Below are 21774 nucleotides of genomic sequence, written 5' to 3' on the forward strand. Positions count from 1 at the left end.
GTCGGCCGGCCGGCCGGCCGACGAGGTGCAAAATGGAGGTGGCTCTCGCCAAGTCACATCCCCGTCATCGAAAGGCTCCTTTTACGTGGCCGACTATAAAGTTGTTCTGGTGACCGCGCGCCCGCCTCAGAAACACTCCACCCTCGAACGAATCGACCAGCTTTCACGCCATGAAATTGCACGTAAGTACGCCAGCTGCCTTGCATTCATTCTTTTTCTCTGAATCGAAAGTCCTCGTTCAAAAAGTAAAGAACAATGTAGAATGCACGCGTACGACTTTTCCGAGAGTCGCGCGTTTCTCTTCGCGGTGTCTGATGTAGGCGAAATGAAGTCGCGTGCGCCTATATAATCGTGCTGGATACGCAAACCGGATGTACCAGCGATAAATTATGCGACGATTCGATTAACAGGTGTCGCCCGTTGTTTTGCGCTATTTGGTTCCTGAACATTTTCTCGCATATCCGCCGATCAAATTCTTAATCACTGTGTGTCAATCACTGTGTGAATCTTGTAGAGACATAAGCATGTATGTACGTTTCACACTGACCATCTCGTCGCGTCAAAAACTGGGAAAAGTGTGAAACGAAGTGTCGCGTACATTTAATTGCCATGTGTCGCAAAATATTTTTGCAGATATTAATTGGACGACGAATTTATTTCGCTGTGTCTTTCGCACCTCCGTTTTTCACGTTTTTGTCGTGAAAATATTGAATACGCTCTTTTACACGGTTTTATTACACGTAACGCGCAAGATTCGAAAACGGGAAGTCGTTTGTTTTGTCAGAGGTACTGGTCAACCCGCCTCCCGTCAAAAGGCAACAAGCGTGAATAAGGGAATGATGAATGTCGTGCACGTAATTGCATCGTTGGATGTCGTAAAGAGGGTGACGATTCAGAATGCCGCTTAATTACCGCGGTCACTGGCCGGGAGTGCAGCTACGTTTCACGACCCAATTGTCGCAGCCGCGGAAACAAGTAATCAGACTTTTGCAATCTCGTTGCAAGCTCGCGGATCGAGATTTCAACATGGGGAGTAGCTTGTTCTGCTAGTTCCATCGACTCCCTTAGCATCGCTCCACATATTTTCTTCTCTTTAAGAGCTAAATCTACAACGGCATACAAAAGGCGTTCATAAGAAGGAAACAGATATAAAAACGCAACAAGAATAAATGCGTTGATTGAAATTAAACATTGGTTTATGTATGTTACGCTATTTTTAGCCAATCATAATATCTTTTTTTTTCGTCGTGATTCTTGCTTAAACGGGAGAACATATGTATGTAGACCTCAATAATCAGCATGCGTGTCGCGACTTGTTCCTCGCGAAATGTCGCTCGGTTTCCGCGTTCTCCGAGATACGACTCGGGCAGATTTTCGTCGTGCAATTCTGGAACGGCATTTTGTCCCGTGACAGTCGGTCGCAGATATTTTCAAACGAGTCGAAATTAATTTTTTCGAATAATCTCGTCGGGCGTGTCTGAACGATTAATATCTACCTCGCTTTCTACCATGTAACGCTCGCAGCTCAACGCATTCGATCGCTCAGTTATAAGTCGACTGACGACTTACACTTTTCTTCTTTTTTTTTCTTCCACCTGCCTTTTTGTCTTGCGGCCGCGTTCCTAACGACCCAAGTGCGTCTACCGATCGCGAATGTTAACCGGCAACGTGCTCACCTTTTCCCCGATTACCGTGATTAAAGATTCATGCGCTCGCGGACTTTCCCTTCCAGCTTCCCGGTGCCGGTTGCTCGATACGCTTCCATATATGCAATATGGTACATACCGTAAGACGGATTCAGGTTTAGTGCCACGCGCATTAGATAATGATCTTTGATCGTCTGATTGCGAAATCGAAAGCGCTTAACATCGAGAGCAAAGTAAATAACGTTTAAATGTAATAATGTTACATTCCGATTTTATTTATTGTTATAATGATTAGAGATAAAAAAATTATTATGTCGATCATAAAGAGATCAATATAATAATGATAAATATAATTTTAGTATCTTTTCCAAGTATTAAATTATTGGAAAAATAATACAATTACATAAAAATGATCAACGTGTAATTGAATGGATTTTATTCATCCCATTGTATAATCAACTTTCTCTTTTATTACCGATACTTGATTTATTTATGACGTAGGTATAAATCATAACGCACTCTATTATATTATGTCATGTCATACATTGTATACAATTCCATCATAAATCTTTTGTCATAGATTTTACTATTGACGGCACTACCCATGTGCCTGGCTGAATTTTCAATTCAGGGGCCTAGCGACGGACACCGACGGGCTCAAGGTCTTAAGTTCAGCGAAGAGAAAGGAATCGAATACACAGACGCAAGTGGTAAGTGCAGATAAACGTAGACAATGCGGACTGGAAAGTATAAAAACCGGGAAACAATTTATACTTATCTTTTGTTTTTATAAAAGTTGTCCTTCAGAATATTTTAGTTTTTTTCAATAGATTTTTACATTTTTTTCAATCCACAATTATTTCGTAGAAAAATTTCTTTTTAGATATTTACCTTTATATGTCTTTTACTCTAAAATAGTCTAAAACTTCTTAGGCTTTATAACTTTATAGTTATACTATAGTATTCGAACATTATTTAAAATAAGGTACCTATGTTGATATAAATGTATATTGGAATTTTTTATGTATTTAAAAAAATGATATTTTTGAATGTTCGGTTTTTAGAGGGAGGTGGTCCGGGAGACTTTACCATTCAAGGCGCGACCGACGGTAATACTAACTTCAGGATCCAAGGAGCTACGGACGGGCACTCGAATTTTCAAATTCAAGGGCCCTCGGATGGTGGATCGGCCACCTACAATGTACAAGGGCCGATTGATCGATACGGTCAGCCCACAGTCCAGCCCGCAATCCAACCCGCTTACGATGCTAATCAAATTAATGCAAAAGCGCTCCAGTACGACGATCCTAGCGGTACTGTCATCAACTTTGTTTCACGAGCTTTGTCACTATGTCTCGGACTATATATCGAATCGAATTGACATAAATATGTATCAAAAGGTTACAGGGTAAACTGGAGATCGTACGATCGTCAACCACGGCCGCAAGCTCAGGCGGAACCGCAATACGCGCAAGCAGCGGCGCCGATTCCGCGAGCCTCGCCCCGACAAAGAGTTCATCGACCGCAACCGCAACCGCAACCGCAACAACAACAACAACCGGAAGCAGTGCCGAATTACAGGCCTTACTCTAACGCACCGCCGCAGATCCAACAACTGCTCCAATTCCAGCAACAAATTCCGTACATCAATATAATTCCGGAACCTTACAGGTACGAAACAATAAGGACATCGAGTAAGACTGCATCTTTAATATCTTTATGTCTCTATCGATGTTAAATATCATTATTTTTCTTAATCAATTACAGATTCGACGAAGAGGCCGCCATACGGGCTCAGTCTCAGCAGGTCCAGGAACATCTCCGAAAGTTGGCTCAAGAAGCGGCAGCCGCGCCTCCACCTGAGCCCGTGATCCGTGGATCACCTCGTCAAAAGTCACGCGGCCACTCCAGAAGCAAACGTCAGGCTGAACAGCAACATCAGCAACCGCAATATCGCAGGGTATCCCAACCGCCGGCAGAGCCGCAGATTCAGTACTCGCCCAATCTGCCGTCTCAATTGCGCGACCTGCTGAAATTCCAGGCGCAAACGCCATACAACATCTTTGCCAACCAGGTCACGTACCGTGCGGGAGAGCCATACGTGCCGCATCGCGCGGAAGCGCAGCAGCAGCAGCAGCAGCAGTTGCAACAACAACCGCTGCAGCAAGCGCAATACCAAGGTCAGGGTGGCGCCTACGACGGTCAGGCTAGCGCGTACACGCAGGCCCGCATACAGCCCGCGTATGACCAGAACCAGCAGTATCAGCAACTCGGTTATAATCAGCAACTCGGCTATAATCAGCAGCAGCCTGGCGTAAGACCCGTCACCGAGAATCAGTACTGATTATCTTGACGAGGCATCCTCATTGCTATGCCTAGAACGAGTCTTTCTAACAGGACTGGATTCTATTCTACAATGTGATAAATTACGCTCGAGTTTTTTTAAACACATATAATTTGGTCCAATAAATAAATTTACTATATGAAGGTAGGGTAAACATTGCTTTTATTTTGAGAATTTACTTGTTAGGTTTATGAAAAGGATTACAATCAAAAGAAAATCATAAATAGCTTGAAATCTTCTAAATTCTTGTTGGTCTTTCTGAAGTAAAGAGGAAAAAATGCTCTCTATTTAATGCGATATTTGTTAAGTAATAGATATGAACGATACGTGGGGTAATTAATGCGATATGAATATTTTAGTTTTTCTATTGAATACATATATCTATTTTTTTATTTTTTCAATTTTTGAAGCTCGAATTTTGATATTAAAGTTATTTTTCTTCAATTTTATCCAACAAATAAGAAATATTTTAAAAATGAAAGAAAGTTCTCTATCGCTGTCAACATTTTGCGAAATCTGTGGTTGAAAAAAAAAAATACATTCTTACAGATTGCTCATATTTGATCAGAAGTTTCGATATAGGTATCACAACGAGATAAAGTGAGATTGACGTCTGAGAATCAATTTTTTTTCAGGATTCTTATGCAACGAAAAGAGAAATAGAGCCAAACGTTGTTCTCGCGATAATATATTCAGACGAATATTGATATATGTTTGAAAAAAATATATATGTAATAAGTTTATCTGTATTATAGTTTTTTACATTTATACGTGTTTCCAAATAAAATATTTGCGATTCTATCCTTGCGATATAAGTTTGTTTTTTCCCAATCTAATTTAGCCACCGATATATAAGTCAAACTTTAAAGAATATATTCTTCAATAAATTGGAGATAGTCGTTATTTTTAAAGTCCATTAAATTTAATTATTTACTTACGCTTTATTGAGGAGAAATGTAAAGATATTTTTCTCAATTTACATATTTTAAAATTAATATCAAATGATTCTGAAATATAAGATTTTTATTTAATGTCTAAAGGTTAGCATTAAAATCATTAAAGAGATTATTTTAATTGTGTTCTACATTTTTTATGCGTGCACTATAAATCTCATCTCATCATCATTTTTATTTTTTTAAGTAATTACGACGCTCAATCGGATACGTTTAATGTTTAATATATTTAAAGCATTGAAAGGAATTTGGAATGTTGAAAGCGGAATGCTGAATTCTTTACGCAATCTTGGCTCATAAATATATATGTATACACACTTGACGATAAAATTGCGATGGAGAGAGAGTAGTATAGAGAGAGGGAGCTGATAATCGCGAGTGAGCACTGTTCCTACGATATGGAATTACTCGTCAATTAAATTCAGCGATTTTTTTTTTGCAGAATGTTGAATGCAATATTCTTCAATGTCGATGTTTTAAGAAACAGCAGGTGTGTTTCGCAGGCGATCTTTAGATATTACAAGGAACTTTTGTCAGAATGTCTATATATAATAATATCTACATTAATTTATTATATTTAAGGTGTATTATGTCGATTTAAATATTTTTATGTATTGGTATATCTTGTGGCATCCTTAAAATGTGCATAACATGCTGCGATATGTTGTTGCTGTGCACTTTAACGATGCACTCGATTTACGACACGCGTCGAATACGGAAGCGATGCATGCGTTCGTTTCCTGTATGGTGCCGGCTCAACCATTACGTGACTGGATGCAATGCATACATATATCACCCTTCCCTACGAAGCAGATATCTATTATAGTGCACCTTCGTTCATTCGTCGAGCACGTGGAATGTAACGTATCTATCGTGAACATCGAGTTCGCGAATAATCAACGTGTAGGTATTCGCGCGCACTGCAAGTCTTTGAGTACACTGGCGAGATTGATACGCTTACGATATAGAAGAAAAATATTACGATTTATAATTTCTTTGAAAGCTAAGATATAGTGCTTGTTATTAAATAAATCATAACTGGTTATTAATATAAAAATAGAAACAAACTGAATACCAATTCTGAAAAGAGCTAGATATCGCGAATTTTGGACATTAGAACTTTGAGACTTTTTTGAAATATAATAGGTAATAAAGATAATTATATATAAGATAATTATAAAGATAATGTTAGTAATAGTCTAAGTATAAGAATAATTAAATAAAGACTTTTATGACTGAGACTGATACTGTATATATGTAACATAGAGCTACAACTGCAAAGAAACGAACAACTTTCACGTCGTTCGAAAATAATTGGTGATACGTATAATGCATGACAATGTTCGCTTACCATAGTCAACGACTCGATAAGCAACGCAAAATTTCAATCTAAAATTCGACAGTTCTACATGGTTGCAAGAAAAACACGGGGAAAAGAGACACGGTCGAACCACTTTCACGTAACGGTATCGCTATAATCTACGATGTGATGTAAAATTACATAAACCTTGTATGAAAGGAATATTAAATTCTACGCAGGAGAAATTAATTTACTATTATTGCAATTTTGTTATTTATAAATAAACATTATTATTTACAATTAGTTTCATTCGATGTCACGCTACATCATGTAGATGAGACATCTCTGCTTATTTTTCTCTCATAAACTTTATTCAATTTTATGTTTTCTTTTCTTTTTTGTTGCTGCTAATCAATAACGAATAATGAATAATAAAATTTGCTGGAAAATACTACTTTTTAGTAAATATAAAATTAATTTATAATAATAATAATAAAATCTTTTCCGGATTAATTGCGGTAGATTACTTCTTCGATAATATTTCACAATAATTTTCCGATTTATTTTAACTTTAATTTTAAATTTTATTAAACAGAAATTAAAACGAAATTATTATTTTACAATTCTCCACGAGGCATTGTATACGAAAGAGACAAACGTATAACTGCACCGCGCTTTGACTTTTCTAGTGCAACCGCGCCGGTCATTTCCTGGAGCAACTAGCGACCAGCTAGCACGGGGCGCGTTGGTCCGTTGCGTTGGGTACGTTACGTGACGACGGGCGGGGGATTTGCAAGCGAAAAAAATCGGTCGAAACCCGTCCAACCATGAAAGCTGGTGGTGGCCGACGGCGCGGTTCGGTCCGCGACGACCGGGCCCCATATAGAAGTGCGTCGCGACGCGGCCGCCAGTTTCGTTCCGCTGCCCTTCGGATATCGTTGTTCAACAATCATGAGATTCCTCGTAAGTCTACGCGACCCTAAAAACCTCGCGAAATTCCGCGGCGCGGATGCACGCGGGGAGAAAGCGCGATCAAAGCCGCTCCGTGGAGTAGCCGACGTTCGAGCGAGTGCTCGCTTTTGCTTTCCAATCTCGCGTTGATCGTTAAAATCTCGTCGCAGTTTTATTCCTATGGGTCAAAGCACATAACATGGCGTAGCGATATACGACGGTCGTAGTCCCCGACCTGACAGATCAGGATACGCCAAAGCTTGTGCGTTACTTACGTCCACGACTACGACTGTCATATGTGCTTTGGCCCTATAACTCCACGTAACTGAAGGAAAAAAAGAGAAGATAAGCAAAACTTTATCGTTCATCGATCGCCGAGTGTTAAGTATCTCCATTTTCGATTATAAAAAATTGACAAAACCGAACGTTCGCGTTTAACGATCTTTCCTTTCTTTTTCTCGTGAAGAAAATTAACGTTCGGTGTATTGGATCATTTGAAGATAAAAAGAATGTTCAAAAAAGGGAGTTTGCTAAATTCGTAACTGTTCTCATTTACCACAATGAGACATGTAATTTTCTTATGTTTTTAATCTTTAATTTATGACCGATTTCTATAAATATTCATTACAAATTTTATTATGTTCATTTTATTATATGAATCCTGTTCACAGAGAAAGTTTACAAAGTCCGTTAATATAGCTTCATAAATAATGTTATTATCGATAACATCTTTATTTTTAAATTCAAGGATTATTGTATAATATCATCGTAGCGAGATACTTTGCACGCAATCGTCACGCTTGGAAAATGTCGTATTACATTTCTTCCGATATGAATCAAGTGCGGTGATCTAGTTAAATTTACCAATTTACATACCTCGATAATCGATTCATTTCTCGTGGTGCAAATTACGGCGCCGATGCATAAATAATCAATGTCAGCTAAGAAATTCTATTTACATCATGCAAATAAAAAATTTTTTCAGCTTTCCAAGATAAGATTTCCATTTTACGGAATGTATAAAAAATTACACGTCCTTCCGACTTCTATTGATACAGTTACATAAAAAACATCTATGTCTTGAATTTTTTTGTACGCAAAAAAGTGCTTTCGTTATTTGATATATTGCCTTTCAGTTTTTGATCCTCTTCGTGGCACCCGTGCTGGGAACGGAATTCCACAGTGAGTAATAAATTTCGACGTCTTATATTTTTTGAGAATATATTTTTCCGTTGTGTCGTCAACATATAAAATCCATTTTCCTGCTGAAGATTTGCATTTGTTTCCAATTATCTTTATAGGCCACATCCGGGAACGTAGACAAGCACAGCAAGGCAATTACCGAGCTTACAATCAAGCACCGGCAGCGATCAAGCAGATATTGGCCGCGCAGCAGTATCGCGATCCGATTGTTCACCTTCCGCCGCAACCGGTGCCAAACTTGGCGCCTTCGAGACCCATTGAGCCTCAATATTTGCAGCAAAATCAGCTGACTCAGTATCGACCGCAAGTACAAGTAGGTCAGGCGCCTCAGCAGCCAACCTATAAGCAGATTCCCGTACGACCAGCTCAATATAATCCGCCACCCGGCGCTCAACGACCACAACAACAATACAACCCGCAATATCGCTCCAATTATGCGCCGCAACCGCAACCGCAACCGCAACCGCAGCAGCAGCAAGCCAGCCAGCCTAATTATCAGTATTCCAGAAATCTGCCGCCACAGCTTCAGCAGCTTTTGCAAATCCAGCAAAATCTGCCCACTGCCAATGCGATTCCACAAGGACAACGTCAGGGATAATCTGTTCAGAGGGCACTGGGACGACGATATCTATAAGGCATCGGTCTCCTTTTTCGTAAAAACATCCATTCTTTACATATCATTTCATCCATTGCATTCATCAGATTTTACCATTGATGAATTCGTAACCTATTCGTAATCCTCGTTGAAACGCGAGGATACTAGTGGCTGTTTATTTTTCCTTTCGTAAATATTTTATTATAAACATCTTTACGTTAATTTATTAAAACGAATTAAATTTAAAAAAGTTAAGTTTTAAGACTTTCTATTTTTATCTATTTAATTAGAAAAAGAAAAATTAATTTTTGCTAAAGAATTATACTCCTATAATATAATTCGTGTCATACTTTTACGTCCATTTAATTCACTCCCATTTCACATAGCATTTCATTCATTCACAATCGCATTTAGATTTTCACACCATTTTGTAAATTGTGGGAATATGTGTTGTACGAAAATTGTGGGAAGAAAAATTGTATAAATAAATGTTATTCAAGTTTCTCGATCTAAAAATCATACAAATCGTTCTGTTATATCAAATCGTCGCTTTGAAATTATACCGTCATCGTTTATACTTTAAGATTGTATTGTCATCGTTTATGTCAACTTTGAGACGTATGTTTGTACGTTTAGTTATGCACCCCTTTATCGTCCCTTTCGGATCTACCGGTCGCTCTCAACCATCGACGTAACCATCGCATTTCTTTAAACTAAATTTGTTCCAATGAATGAATATTAGAAGAAAACATATTTCTGCCGACAAATGCAGTTATAGAGAACGCTCGTGCTCATAACGTGCGCGGCAAATAGCTCGGCCGAGAAATCCGAGGGTATCATCGCACCGATGGTTCCGCACAAGGGGCGTATCTGTACGTCACCACTCCGGCAGGACAGGCCGGAGAGATCACCCCCTTGTGTGTCACCCCCTTCACGCCGCCACGCCGCGCGCCGTCACGGCGCGGCCCGCACGAACGAATGCAGTCTTCGCTTCGCGCACCCCAGAGAGGCGCACGCACCGCAGTCACACCATCCCCCGTCCTGCCCCCTCGCTGCCGATTCTTACCTCCGTGCATCCTGAATACGTGCCCCCTCGCCGACAAACAGGGAAGAGGATTAGCGAGTCCATTAAAGTCGCGGACTCTATTATCCGGAGGGCACGGCCACGGTGACATCAACTGCTCGTCATTGGCGTAGACCGTACAACGACCTCGCGAATCAAACTTTCATTGCTCTTTGAGGCTTATAGAAAGAATTTGTTCTTGCAGAAAGAAAAAAATTTACTAGTTCTTTATAAATATTCAAGAATAATTTATTTTCTTATTCCATCCGTCGTAGAATGGCTGTGACAATTATTTTGAACGATTACTTCGAACATTTATGTCTTATATGTAACATGTAATTTATTTACATAATACTAATTTAATTTTGTAATCTATTTTATATAGTTGTTAGTCGTTTACTGATGCAGTTGCATTGACATAGTAAAAGCACGATGAATTAGAATTGTGTGACAAAAGTGGCGCACCGATGGCTAGAAGATTGTTGGAAAACGCGCGGGGAAAGGTTCACGGAAAAAAATCGACGCCACTGAAGAAGGGGGGGGGTCATAGAGGCAAATTACAAAGGGAGGATTACCGGCAGCTGGACTACCAAGCAACCACGTCTCTTCTGGCTCTCGCGCGAGCGAGTGAGCCATCCACGTCGCTCGAGAGCTCTTTGTCCTTCGACGCATTGGTAACATAATTATCGGAGTTATAGCAAGCCAAAACCCAAGCCGCATCCCAAAAGGGGTGACGAGCGGTTAGGCTGTGACACCACGTGTACGTGCGCGCACGTGGAATGCGTCTATCAAGCATTAGAGATTTATTGACGAAGCTGCGGAGTCGCGAGTTCAACGATTTGAGAAATGTCCTCGAAATATTTGCTGCAAACTATAAAAGATATATATCGAGCATTGCTTATTCTTGTCGTATTTATTGTATTTATTATTACATTGTATTTATTGTAAAAAAACATATGCTTTGTGATAATCTTTAGCTTATATCTTTATCTTTATCTTTAGGCTATTTTTGAAATAAAAATATGATAGGCAATCGCAACTCTACAAACTATGAATTTTAAAACATCATATAATATCGTATTTTGACAGCTCGCAGTATTATGTACGTGCGTGTAAGAATACAATAAATCTTAATACTGTAATAAAATGCTGATAGAAAAAACTAAAAATTTATCGAAACCTTTGTTTCCTTTCTTTGAAAGGAATTTCCAGCTGTTTAATATTCATAGATACAACGCCAGTGAATAGCATCGAGAAAAAAAAACACTGCCATAACTGCACGCTTACGAACCCAACTCGCGAAGCGTGATCGGAAAAAATGCAACGGCTAGCATATCATTCGTAGATATAGACTACGTAATGTACTTTGCATGGCTTTTGTGCAGCTAATTACGAGGTTAACGCGATATAGGTACGTATCTCAGCTCGCTAAAACATACGTTTTTCGTTGGCGGATTTTGCAACTGTGCTAACGGGTGTCATGTTTCCTTCGTCGAGGTAATACGAGGAAAAAGAGAGAGGAGGTCGGCTTTCCTGGCTTTCATCGACGAGAAATATGTCAGCCACTTGAATTCGAAAGTGTTATACAAAGTGTCCTGAATTTTCCGCATTTGAGATTATTCACAATTTTTTTGGCAAATCTTGATCTTGAACGATAATGTATAAATATTTTTTTATATTACAGCTACTCATAGTTTTAAAATTTATTAGATTAGAATGAGCATCGTGTAAACAAATAAATAATACTAGTTTAATATATGTTTAATTTAAAATTAATTTTGGTAAAATTCTTGTTGTTAAATGAATTATAGAAATTAATTATTAAAGACATAATGTTGGAAAGGAGCGAGAGGAATAGGTGACACCTTATATACTCGGTACGTTGCAAATTCCGGTGTACAAATCGCGATTAATGTTACCTCGTTATACTATTTTATTGCAGTTCGCTAAACTGCACATTCACTTAAATACAAGTCTTATAATTATTTCTTCATAAGCACATGTTTGTGAGAAAGGAAAGGTCGATATTTTCAAAAAATAAGATATGTGCAAGATATCTATTATACTCTTTAAAGTTTTATAATATTTAATTTGTTATTTTTTGCTTTCAGTTATTTACAAAATAATATTATAATATATCTTTCAGAAAACCTTTCAAGATTTTCGATTATTAAAAAAAAATAACATACTAAATTATAAGATTTTATATACTTTATAAGATATACACATAAACATTGTTTTATAAACATAAAAAATTAATTTTCTTATAAGTCAGTATTTTTTAACTCACGGTTCTTTTTTTGGAGTTAATGTAATTGCAAGTAGAATGCAATTGAGGTTCAAAATTACGTTTCTAATTCATATACGAAAGATATACGATCGAACTATTCTTTTTATATCTAAATATTAGCCGTGCATTTATTTCTGCAACTTTCGAAATATATTTTAAAATGTAAATATATTTTAATGGAGCAAGAACTTTCATAACAGTCCGAAATGACACAAGGAGCGTGTGAAACGGGTTGTGGTCTGCCGAAGTGATTCCAATAATTGCGCTTAATCCTTAGGGTGGCGGCACGCGGCCGACAATCGTGGACGTGTCCCCAGCAACCCTCTGTCTTTCTCTCTCCGCCTCTTGACCATTTTCTCCCGTGCTACTGCTAGCTTAGGCCAGATTCTTTTCAGAAGTGTTAGCAATGATTATGACGGGATTTATTTCAATAACAGAGGCACGCCGCGCTTCTGTTTGTTATAATCTCGTCCCACGCGGAATATTCCACGTGTCACCAGCAACAGTCAAGGGTATCGTCAGGCACGAGAGATTTCCATACCGCACGTACGTATTTAACTCACACGTCTTTCACGCAGAATCTCTCGGTGTTAAAAAATATAAATTATATGAAAATGTTCTCTTTCGGTTTTGATCATTTTTTCAGTGTCTATTTGTTAAGAGATAAATATAGACAATTGATTCGACGTTGATCCAGCCTATTTTATCGAGTTGACGAGCGGTGTTGTCAGTTGAACAATGAATGAACGAAACGCTCGCGGGTACGCGAGAGCGACGTGAGATGTTATTGGGCGACCCTGATCTTTGGCGAAGTTACTGACCCTGTTCCAAGTCCTCCGTGTACCATTGTGAGGAGAAGCCAGACCGGAAAGATTCAGCATGGCCGACTAATAGTAGCGGCCAATCGCTGCACTCTCTCTATGACAGCTGCGCATCCCTCGGAAACTCGCTCGTTCGGTAGTCCCACTCTTTGCGCGCAGCGCCGAGATGTAGCGCAGGATCGGGGGCCTAACTTTCTGATTTTTGCCTTACGAAGTCAGCCATTGTGAAAGGGGCCCCGTTCGCCCGAGTATCGCGCTGACGTGCGTGATCCTTCATGTGGTCTTAAGTCGTCGTAGCCGGTCTCGTAATTGTCTGTCGCACACACGTGCTTTTTTTAGCGTCTTAAACGCGCGCCCAACACTGGGGATATATGGTCCTTTGAACACCGATGTCGTAACACAAGGAGAAAGGATATATCTGAAAAGCTGTCATGGTGTCGTGTGACGTTTCTACTTCGCGCGCGAGAGAGAGAGAGAAAGAGAGAGAGATAGAAATTGTCAAATAAAAGCATGCAAGCTCGCGTTACTGGGTTTTCACTTCCAAACGCAACTGATGATTTGATTACAAACCGTTTCTAGAAATATTAGTTAATTAGATAATTAAAATTTCTATATCTTTTTGCACTATGTGTTTTTTTACAGCTTATATAGCTTATAGGTATTTAAAGTAAGACATAACTCCATCTAAATACAATTTTAACAAGTATATGCGGTATCCGTTTTCAAATTGACTAAACCACAATATTCATTAACCGTCGCAGATTTATTACTCTTCTGCTAATTGTAAGACAAGAATATGATTTTACTTATATAAATGAATAAAATTAGATAGCAAAAGTATGATTATTAAAATTCACAGATGGCTAATTTCTCTTATCTCCATTTCTTAATTGAAAACTTTTGGAGTATTTCCGGCCGATCTTAATTAAATCATTCATATACATATTTTTCATTATCTTGCTTTAATAAAACTTCCGTTAAGGTGTGCAAGTCAACGATTTCGTGATTAGCATACTGGATATTAAAAATCAATCCAACCTGTTTATGCAGGAATAATATATGTCTATTTTTAGTTATGTAAGTTACTAGATATTATCACGTAACATGTATATATTCGATATCGGTTATTTTAGTTTCGCATAATGTATGAGCATGTCGTGCACAGAAACCGTTTTGTGTAGTATGATTGAGATGTCTACGCGAGAAACTTTAATATGTACAAAGGGATAAAAATTATAAAAAGTAGTTTTTTTTCACAATCGACAATTATTTTTACAAATCTTTTTCTCTTTATGTACTCTTTTTAGCATCCGCATCAGAAAGTGATTGCTTCGGAATACCGTATGTACAGGGATTTCTCTACTATTGCTTTGCTGGATCGCGTCGGGCAACAAGGGAACCCGGCAGCTGGAAGCGTTCCCGCGACTCTGGCACGGCTTTTCGCGACTCGGGGTGCTTGGTTGAATTTAGCGCGTCCGTCGTAAGCAAGCATCCCGAATTGCTCGTCTCATTCGGGGAACGAATATTTGCACGTGCCGGGCGTTTCGCGTCAGGAATTTAATAAAGCGAAGCCTTCGGCGCCGTGAACCTGAGGTGGGCCGAATGCGTTGCGTTGCGTTGCGTCGCGTTGCGTTACCCGTGCGTGCATCCGCGCGTTTTAAGCGTGCCACTAGGAAACGACGACGACGACGACAGTCTCACCCTACGGCTCGCCCCTTCGCGCGCGCGGGCCCACTCACTAGTCACCCTACTTTTACCACCCCCGTCGATTCTCGGGCGCAACCACCGCGCGCGCTCCTGTAAAATGCTATCCGGCTCCCATTGTCGCTTCCCGCCGCTGATGCGTCCATTATGTCTACTTGGCTGATGGGAACAGATTATGTTGGTCGCTGTCATTGAGGGGCTCATCACCGTGCCTGACACTGATGCCTGTGGCCCGGCGCGGTGGCGGAGGGGTAGAACGCCTGTTAGACGCATGCTTATTGTCCGAATAAATTATATCGAGGGCAAGCCGAAACCTCTCCGTAACGCGGCACGGGGTGTACTCGATTTAGATCGTTTATTTCTTTCATCTTTTTAGATTTGATATTGATATAAAAATGAACTAAGACGTTAGCAAGAATTAAGACTTCAACGCAATAATAACGATTTAATGCATTTAACATCATATTTTTCTCTCTGATTTTTGTTAGACGCATTAGATGATTAGATCAACGTTATACTGATAGTCTCAATTTAAATTAAGAGAAATTTGTAATGGAATAATAATGTTATATGAAACTACGGATTTTAAATTCAGATTGCGATGGCATAAATGTGCCGAGAATTTGGAGAAATATCCCTGCACTTTGGGGGATGCATCCGAGGGATCACATGGTCGCTAATTGACTAGAATGGCGGTCGCGTTTTCTATTTTGTTACCTCAAAACAAAGCCAACAATGGCGCACAAAGCAAAGCGCAATTCGTGAGAGGTCACTTGAGCGGCATTGACGCGGTCTCTCCGGGCTTTTCTATTTCTCTCTTTTTCTCTCTTGCTCTCTGTCTCTCCTGTTTCTCTTGCGTCTATATAGCCTTCGAGGATCGGCGACGAAATCGAGATTGTAACATATAGTCGAGTACTCTTTGTATATACGAGCACCAGTTGCCACCGTGGGGCGCAATTACATCGTCGCCCCATTGTGCCCCAATCGCGTTTTGTTACTGTTACTTATATACGATACGGCGATATGTACCGGGATCGGCGGAGGCGAGCGATGGGAGATCGGCGTTATTGTTTCCGGTATTGTTCCCCGGAATGAGCCGCGCGTTCTCGAGCTGGGCCGTGTGTTTTCATCGCGGCGTAGTCGAGGTGGCAAGGTGTTGTCCAATACTCTTTACCGGTGGGAACCGCTCGTACATAAATTGGCACATGCACACGCACGGCCAGCCGCCGATTGGAATCACCAAATCTTTTACAAAATTTCATAGAGAGAGCCATTCTAAACTGCTAAACAAATTTTTCATCATATCTTTTGTACGCGAAATGTTTCAAATCATGTATTCTTTTCATTTTTATTTTGGTGTATAATTAGAAAAAAGAAACGATATACATCGAAATGATATTCTGAAAACGGATAAATAATCTGTAGAAATTAAAACGCTGTTTTGAGAACGTACAATTTACCAGATATATTAAAAACATTATTGTTATTTAATATCTTGGTACAATTATCTACATGTGCGTACTATCCATGTGCACCGTGGAACAGCTTTTATTTTAACCAGAGGAATTCCACACAGTAGCAGGCCTATGACGTTAGAATGCCGCCTCTCTGTTATCGTCATTGTTGCCACCGGAGTGGCCCGTCATTGTTCAGGAAGTCCCGGGATTATTATTCACTCACTCGGAAACGTTACAATGTTACTTGCTGAAGAGCGTTGGCCTCCTCGATTACGAGAGCAGGCTTCAGGGGTGCAGAGACGACAAGCGGGCGCTCTCTCTCTCTCTCTCTCGCTCTCTCTCTTTTTTTCTTTAGTTGGCAGACACTTTGTGCGAGAAATGGTAACATACGGCGGCTCGAGGGCTTTATTAAATCGAGATGTTAATTGGGTGCTGCGATATCGCTCCTCTCCGTTTCTCTTGAATGATACACGCACCCCTCGTCGCTGTCGAAGAGCTCGGTGATTTGCGTAACCACGTCGAACTCGCCTTCAAATTTAATATTAAATTTAACAATCAAATCTTTCTACATTATTTACATTATTATTTGAATATGTATTATCTTTATAGCATTAATCAGAAAATGAAATTTGTATAGAAAACTGTATCTCGAAATTTTGATTAAAGTTTCTTCACGATTTTAACATAAATTTTGTGGAAATTAATGTAAAAATTTCACGTGACACGTTCTATTAAAATCAACCCAAAATCTATTAAAATACAAAGAACTTAACTCAATGGTGCCCACGGATCCTTGACCTCTCTAACGTACAAAAATGAAAGATAGCTACGGAACTTGTTGGGTGAACCGATTATTTGGATGACCGATCTTGAATTAAACAGTAGCTGGACAAGAGTTCAACCGGATAGCGAAATCCTTCAAAAAGTTGTTCGGATTCGTCGGGATAATAGCCCGTCGAATTAGTCAGGTAAACATTCCACCTCGGTAAAATTGGTGAAATTTTTAGCTAAACGTGACAGTTACATTCTCCTTTGTATGATGCTATGATTTGCAAAATCTTTCGGAATTTGTACAGACAAGTATAAAAGTTCTGTGAAAAATTTGCTCGTATAAACGTTGACATTTTGACATGTTAAAGATCTTTATCATTCTATAAAAAGAAAAACGTTACATAGGAGAAAGTAAATTATTTTATTAGAAACACAATAAGTAAGAGTTAAACACGTAAATAACTTATAGAATTATAAAAATTTATAAGTAGATTACGTTCTTCATATATTATTAACATTTTCAGATGTTTGGAAAATTTTTGTGCGTGCACGCAGCTTGAGCAAGCAAGAGGGTGAGAATTAGAATACGTATCGACATAAACATATTTAGGCACAAGGAAGTACTAGTGTCGGTAAGTGGCAACATTCGAGAGTTCGCTCATGCGAGTAACGAGAGTCGCTCAGGTACGATTGAACCGAGCGCCAATATTACTTCACATGTCCCGCATCTCGCAACTTCGTGAGAATATTCTTTCGCGCGTCTCAAGCGTATCGCAACGCGAGTACAAACCGACAAATTCTATTCAGGTTTCATTACGATAACTTTTTCGTATAATTTAGAATAGTTGGAAAATATACGCGAAAGAAAAATAGGCAAACCTATTTGTGAAAAACCATTCTATACATTTCTAAATTAATAAAAATATACGACGCAGCGTGCAATTATAATTACGTTAGGGGACTAACCGGATTTTAAGGCTTGAGCACATAAAAAAACTTAAGCAGTAAAACGTTAGCAGTAAGCAAATCAGTCAATTACAGTCCAGAACTTAAGACATAACGCAAGCGGTAGCGAATCAGTACCGTTGATTTCCTTACTGCTTACGTCTTGCCCGGGTCCTCAGACTTCGTTGTCTGATGTTTTTCTTATTCTTATTTGCATAGCGTCAGAATCAAATAGCAAGGTAAAAGGAATTAATAGAAGGTTGACGAGAGAAAGCGATGTAACAAAGATCTTGGAAAGAATCAAACCTTAGAAATAACAAAGTCTCTCTAACAGAAGCGTGACAGCCGTTAACAAAGATGTGGACTTTAGAGAACTATTTGCCCGAGTGATTACACGTTAGCTTAAGAAATAAATAAAATAACCGACAGCGCCAGAGGTTCACGACACAGGTTTTCTTTGTACCGCGATTATAGATCAAATCACTGTGAAATCACCACGTTTTCTGTCGATCCTGACGATCAGGTCGAATTCAAACGTTTGTATAGTAATCCCTTTGCTTTTCTCCGCTTCTATAATAAATGGAAGGTAGATCTTTATCTCTTCTAGTCGCTAGATTTCCGTGAAAGCAGGTAAAAATACCTAAAATAATTACCTCGCGCTATTGTCTTGATACCTGTAAATGTACGTAATAAACTTCAAAATGAAAATATCAAGGAAAGGAAAGAGAAATATTGAAGATATATAACGTTTTATTTACATATTTTGAAATCCCATTTATACACACGCTTATGATTTTGACATGTGCGTCGCAATAAGATATATCATCCTACACATTTCATATCTTACTTAATTAGATCTTAGCTAGAATGTAACGAAGCTACATCGTTTTTACATTTGTATTTACATGTGTTTTTATAATAATTTCTTTAGTTTTCAGTACATTTCTTTCATTCGTAAGCATTTTATTCTTGAAACATTTTAGACAATTTCTTTTAGTTAATTTCTTGCACAACTCCAGAGTCTCGGAAAACATAATTTTATTTTGTCTCCGTACTCCTTGGTAATAAAACTAAAACCTATCGCGTGATCACTCCAGGCTCACACTAATATTTCGCGCATATCATGTTTTTTTACGATTATGTATATAATCTTTCTTTTCTTTAACAGCAAATTGGATTGGCTGCACTAATATACAAGAGTATGTATAGTTGAATACACGATACATACGAATGCACGAATGTAGATTAAGTTATTAAATAATATATAGGTGGAAACAGCCATGACATAAATCTTGGTCAATTAAATGTTCAATATATATTTAATTAAACTGTAATGGTTTGAGCTGTACATCGGACAAGTCTCAATCACTTATATATGTTTGTACGTTAATGTATATAGATGCATACAGTCTTTAAGTACATCAATACACATTGAATATATACTGCGGCCAATCGAATTCGCTATAAGTAAAAATTAAACACATTAAAATTCTCCAATAGAATTGTTGCAGAATTATTGCATTTTACGTACCAGTGCAATACACAAATAAAATTAAAATAAAATTTTGTACATTCTCTCTTGTGTAGCAATGAAAAGAAGAAAATATAAATAATTTCAAATTATTAAGAAAATGTTTCTTTTTTTTCATATAAATAAAATACATTAATATTGAGTATTTAAAAAAATCTTAATGAGCCAGAACAAAAACATAACAAATATTTCCCTCAAGTTTCATATTGCTTTGTCGGGACGGGTCTGTTGCGTTAGGCTGCCTTATACACGTCGCAGATGATCCTTTCAATCGGGATTACGCCGATCGTTGTTCTGAAGAAGAGCTCCTCGATGGCATGTGCAGATACGGATCGCAAGGTAGGTAACAGCAGTAGCAGCTTATTAAGCCTGAGAGTCCCGTAGGAGGCCCCGCTGAGTCGTTGGCCTAAAGCCAGTTGTGCGCTGTCCATCAACCGAGCAACGCAGACCGCGTCTCTAAGCCGACTTCCGGGACTGGGCGAGTTGCTGCTGGTGCTCCTACTGCTGGACACCGATTCGCTGTCCAGACCGGCCTTGAAGAGCACTATCGCCCTAATGCAGGCGAACTCGTGTTGGTCTAGGTTCATCGCGTGGAAGCCGGCCAGGGTCTCGCGGAAACGGTTCACTTCGATCGCGAGCCCGATACTCTGAAGACTCGGCGGCAGTAAAGGCGTGGGATCCAGGGTAGGAATCATTTGCGCGGCGGCCAACAGAAAGAGCTCGCGCCAGGAAGACTCGAGCAACGTCAGCTGATCCTCCATAACGAGACTCGTCGCCGACACCAAATCTCGTGCCCAGTGCACGTTCAGGAAGAGCAACCTCGCGGCCTGCTCGCATATAGACTCGGGATTGATCGAAGGTATAAACGGTAACTGTAGATTCGGTATATTCGATGGCATCTGGAATAGACAATGATCCCCAACGTTTCGTCGCTGTTGGAAATGAGTTTCCCAACCTCCCAAGATTCCAGAAAAAGGCTTACATTTTGTAAATGGATTCTATAAAAAATTTATTTAGATTCTATAAAAATATTTAGAAAATATGTATGCTATATTGGATTCTCTTCGTAAAGAAAATTTAAAGAAAAATTAACACACTATACATGGATATACATTAGATACAGACGTACTTTTGATAATGTCAATGCGTTGCAATACGCTGGATGCGGAAGGGGAGGGTGGGGCGACGGTCCAGGTACGGAGACGCGTGGTTCCGACGGCGCTTTAGGTAGAACAAGGTCTAAAGCCGTTGGCGGCGGTGCTACCATGCTATTCATAATTTCAGGTTCCTTAAGGAATAGAGCCATTTGTCTACGAAGTGTCGAGTTACGTGGGCCTCGTTCGTGTTGCACAGCTATAAAGAAAGCGATGTAGTTTCACTTAGTCCTAAAGACTTGTAGTAGTACATTAACAAGCGGTGGAAAGATATGATAGCTATACTATTTTCATAAAAAAGATTTATTTAAAAAATATATATTAAGAAACGGCGAGAATGAGAGCACTGGCGCGAGAACGCCTCAATTACCGTCTTTGTTCATGCCGGCCTGAATGCATTTTGCCAATCGACAGGCACGACATTGATTCCGATGCGTTTTGTCGACCATACAACCACCCTCGGATTTCGCCTTGCATACGTATTGACGGTTCCTTCTAATCGACCGTTTGAAAAAACCGGCACATCCGTCGCAGGCGAATATGCCATAATGCTTTCCCGAAGAGTGATCCCGGCATACCTTACAGGGTATGTCGTAAAGAATACGGCCTGAAACGAAAAAAAACATTCCATACAATAACGACAAAATACAAAAAAAAATTCATCTACATACAAAACTTTTTATCTAAAAACAAAAAAGAATATTTTGATATATTGCTATTTCTTGTAAGAAATTAGAAAGATCTGAAAAATGTAGAAAGAGGGCAAGCTTGGCTTCTCCATATTTTTGCATATTTCAATAGGTATAGTAGTCCCTTTAAAGAAATGTTAGCGCAATTTGATCCTCTCGATTGACAGACGTTTTCTCAAGGCAGCGACTTCGGTAGTCCGCCCGAGGAACGCGCTGACGCGAAGAGGCACTTCATCATTCCCTCGTCAATCAATTCGATACAGTCCTCGCCGTCAACTTCGTCGCGTTCAAGGAAGGAGTCGTTGCCGGCCGGCGAGTAAGCACGGCATTGTCGTTGACAATCAATGGAAAGGGCGC

At 39.3% G+C, this 21774-nt stretch overlaps 2 protein-coding genes across 3 annotated transcripts; one reads left to right on the plus strand and one right to left on the minus strand.

Moving 5' to 3' along the window:
• Positions 1-154: 154 nt before the first annotated feature.
• On the plus strand, positions 155-9215 carry LOC112465242 (chromatin modification-related protein eaf-1-like). The gene is made up of 7 exons (XM_025032715.1): positions 155-182; positions 2227-2353; positions 2711-2959; positions 3047-3340; positions 3425-3960; positions 8331-8376; positions 8496-9215. The coding sequence occupies exons 1-7, from the start codon at positions 171-173 to the stop codon at positions 8993-8995; spliced, it is 1764 nt and encodes a 587-aa protein (XP_024888483.1). The 5' UTR covers positions 155-170; the 3' UTR covers positions 8996-9215.
• Positions 9216-19729: 10514 nt separating this feature from the next.
• Positions 19730-21327, minus strand: LOC112465240 (nuclear receptor subfamily 2 group E member 1-like). 2 transcript variants are annotated; one of them, XM_025032713.1, is made up of 3 exons: positions 21099-21327; positions 20704-20927; positions 19730-20473 (listed from the first exon to the last, which is right to left on the minus strand). In XM_025032713.1, exons 1-3 carry the CDS (start codon positions 21175-21177, stop codon positions 19808-19810), a joined length of 969 nt encoding a protein of 322 aa, XP_024888481.1. In that variant the 5' UTR covers positions 21178-21327; the 3' UTR covers positions 19730-19807. The 2 variants fall into 2 exon arrangements, with proteins under 2 accessions (XP_024888481.1, XP_024888480.1); XM_025032712.1 differs by having other exon boundaries at positions 19730-20572.
• Between the last annotated feature and the right edge of the window lie 447 nt (positions 21328-21774).

This window comes from Temnothorax curvispinosus, unplaced genomic scaffold (genome assembly GCF_003070985.1).
Source record: "Temnothorax curvispinosus isolate PA1 unplaced genomic scaffold, ASM307098v1 QBEX01015018.1, whole genome shotgun sequence".
Taxonomy (NCBI): Eukaryota; Metazoa; Arthropoda; class Insecta; order Hymenoptera; family Formicidae; genus Temnothorax; species Temnothorax curvispinosus.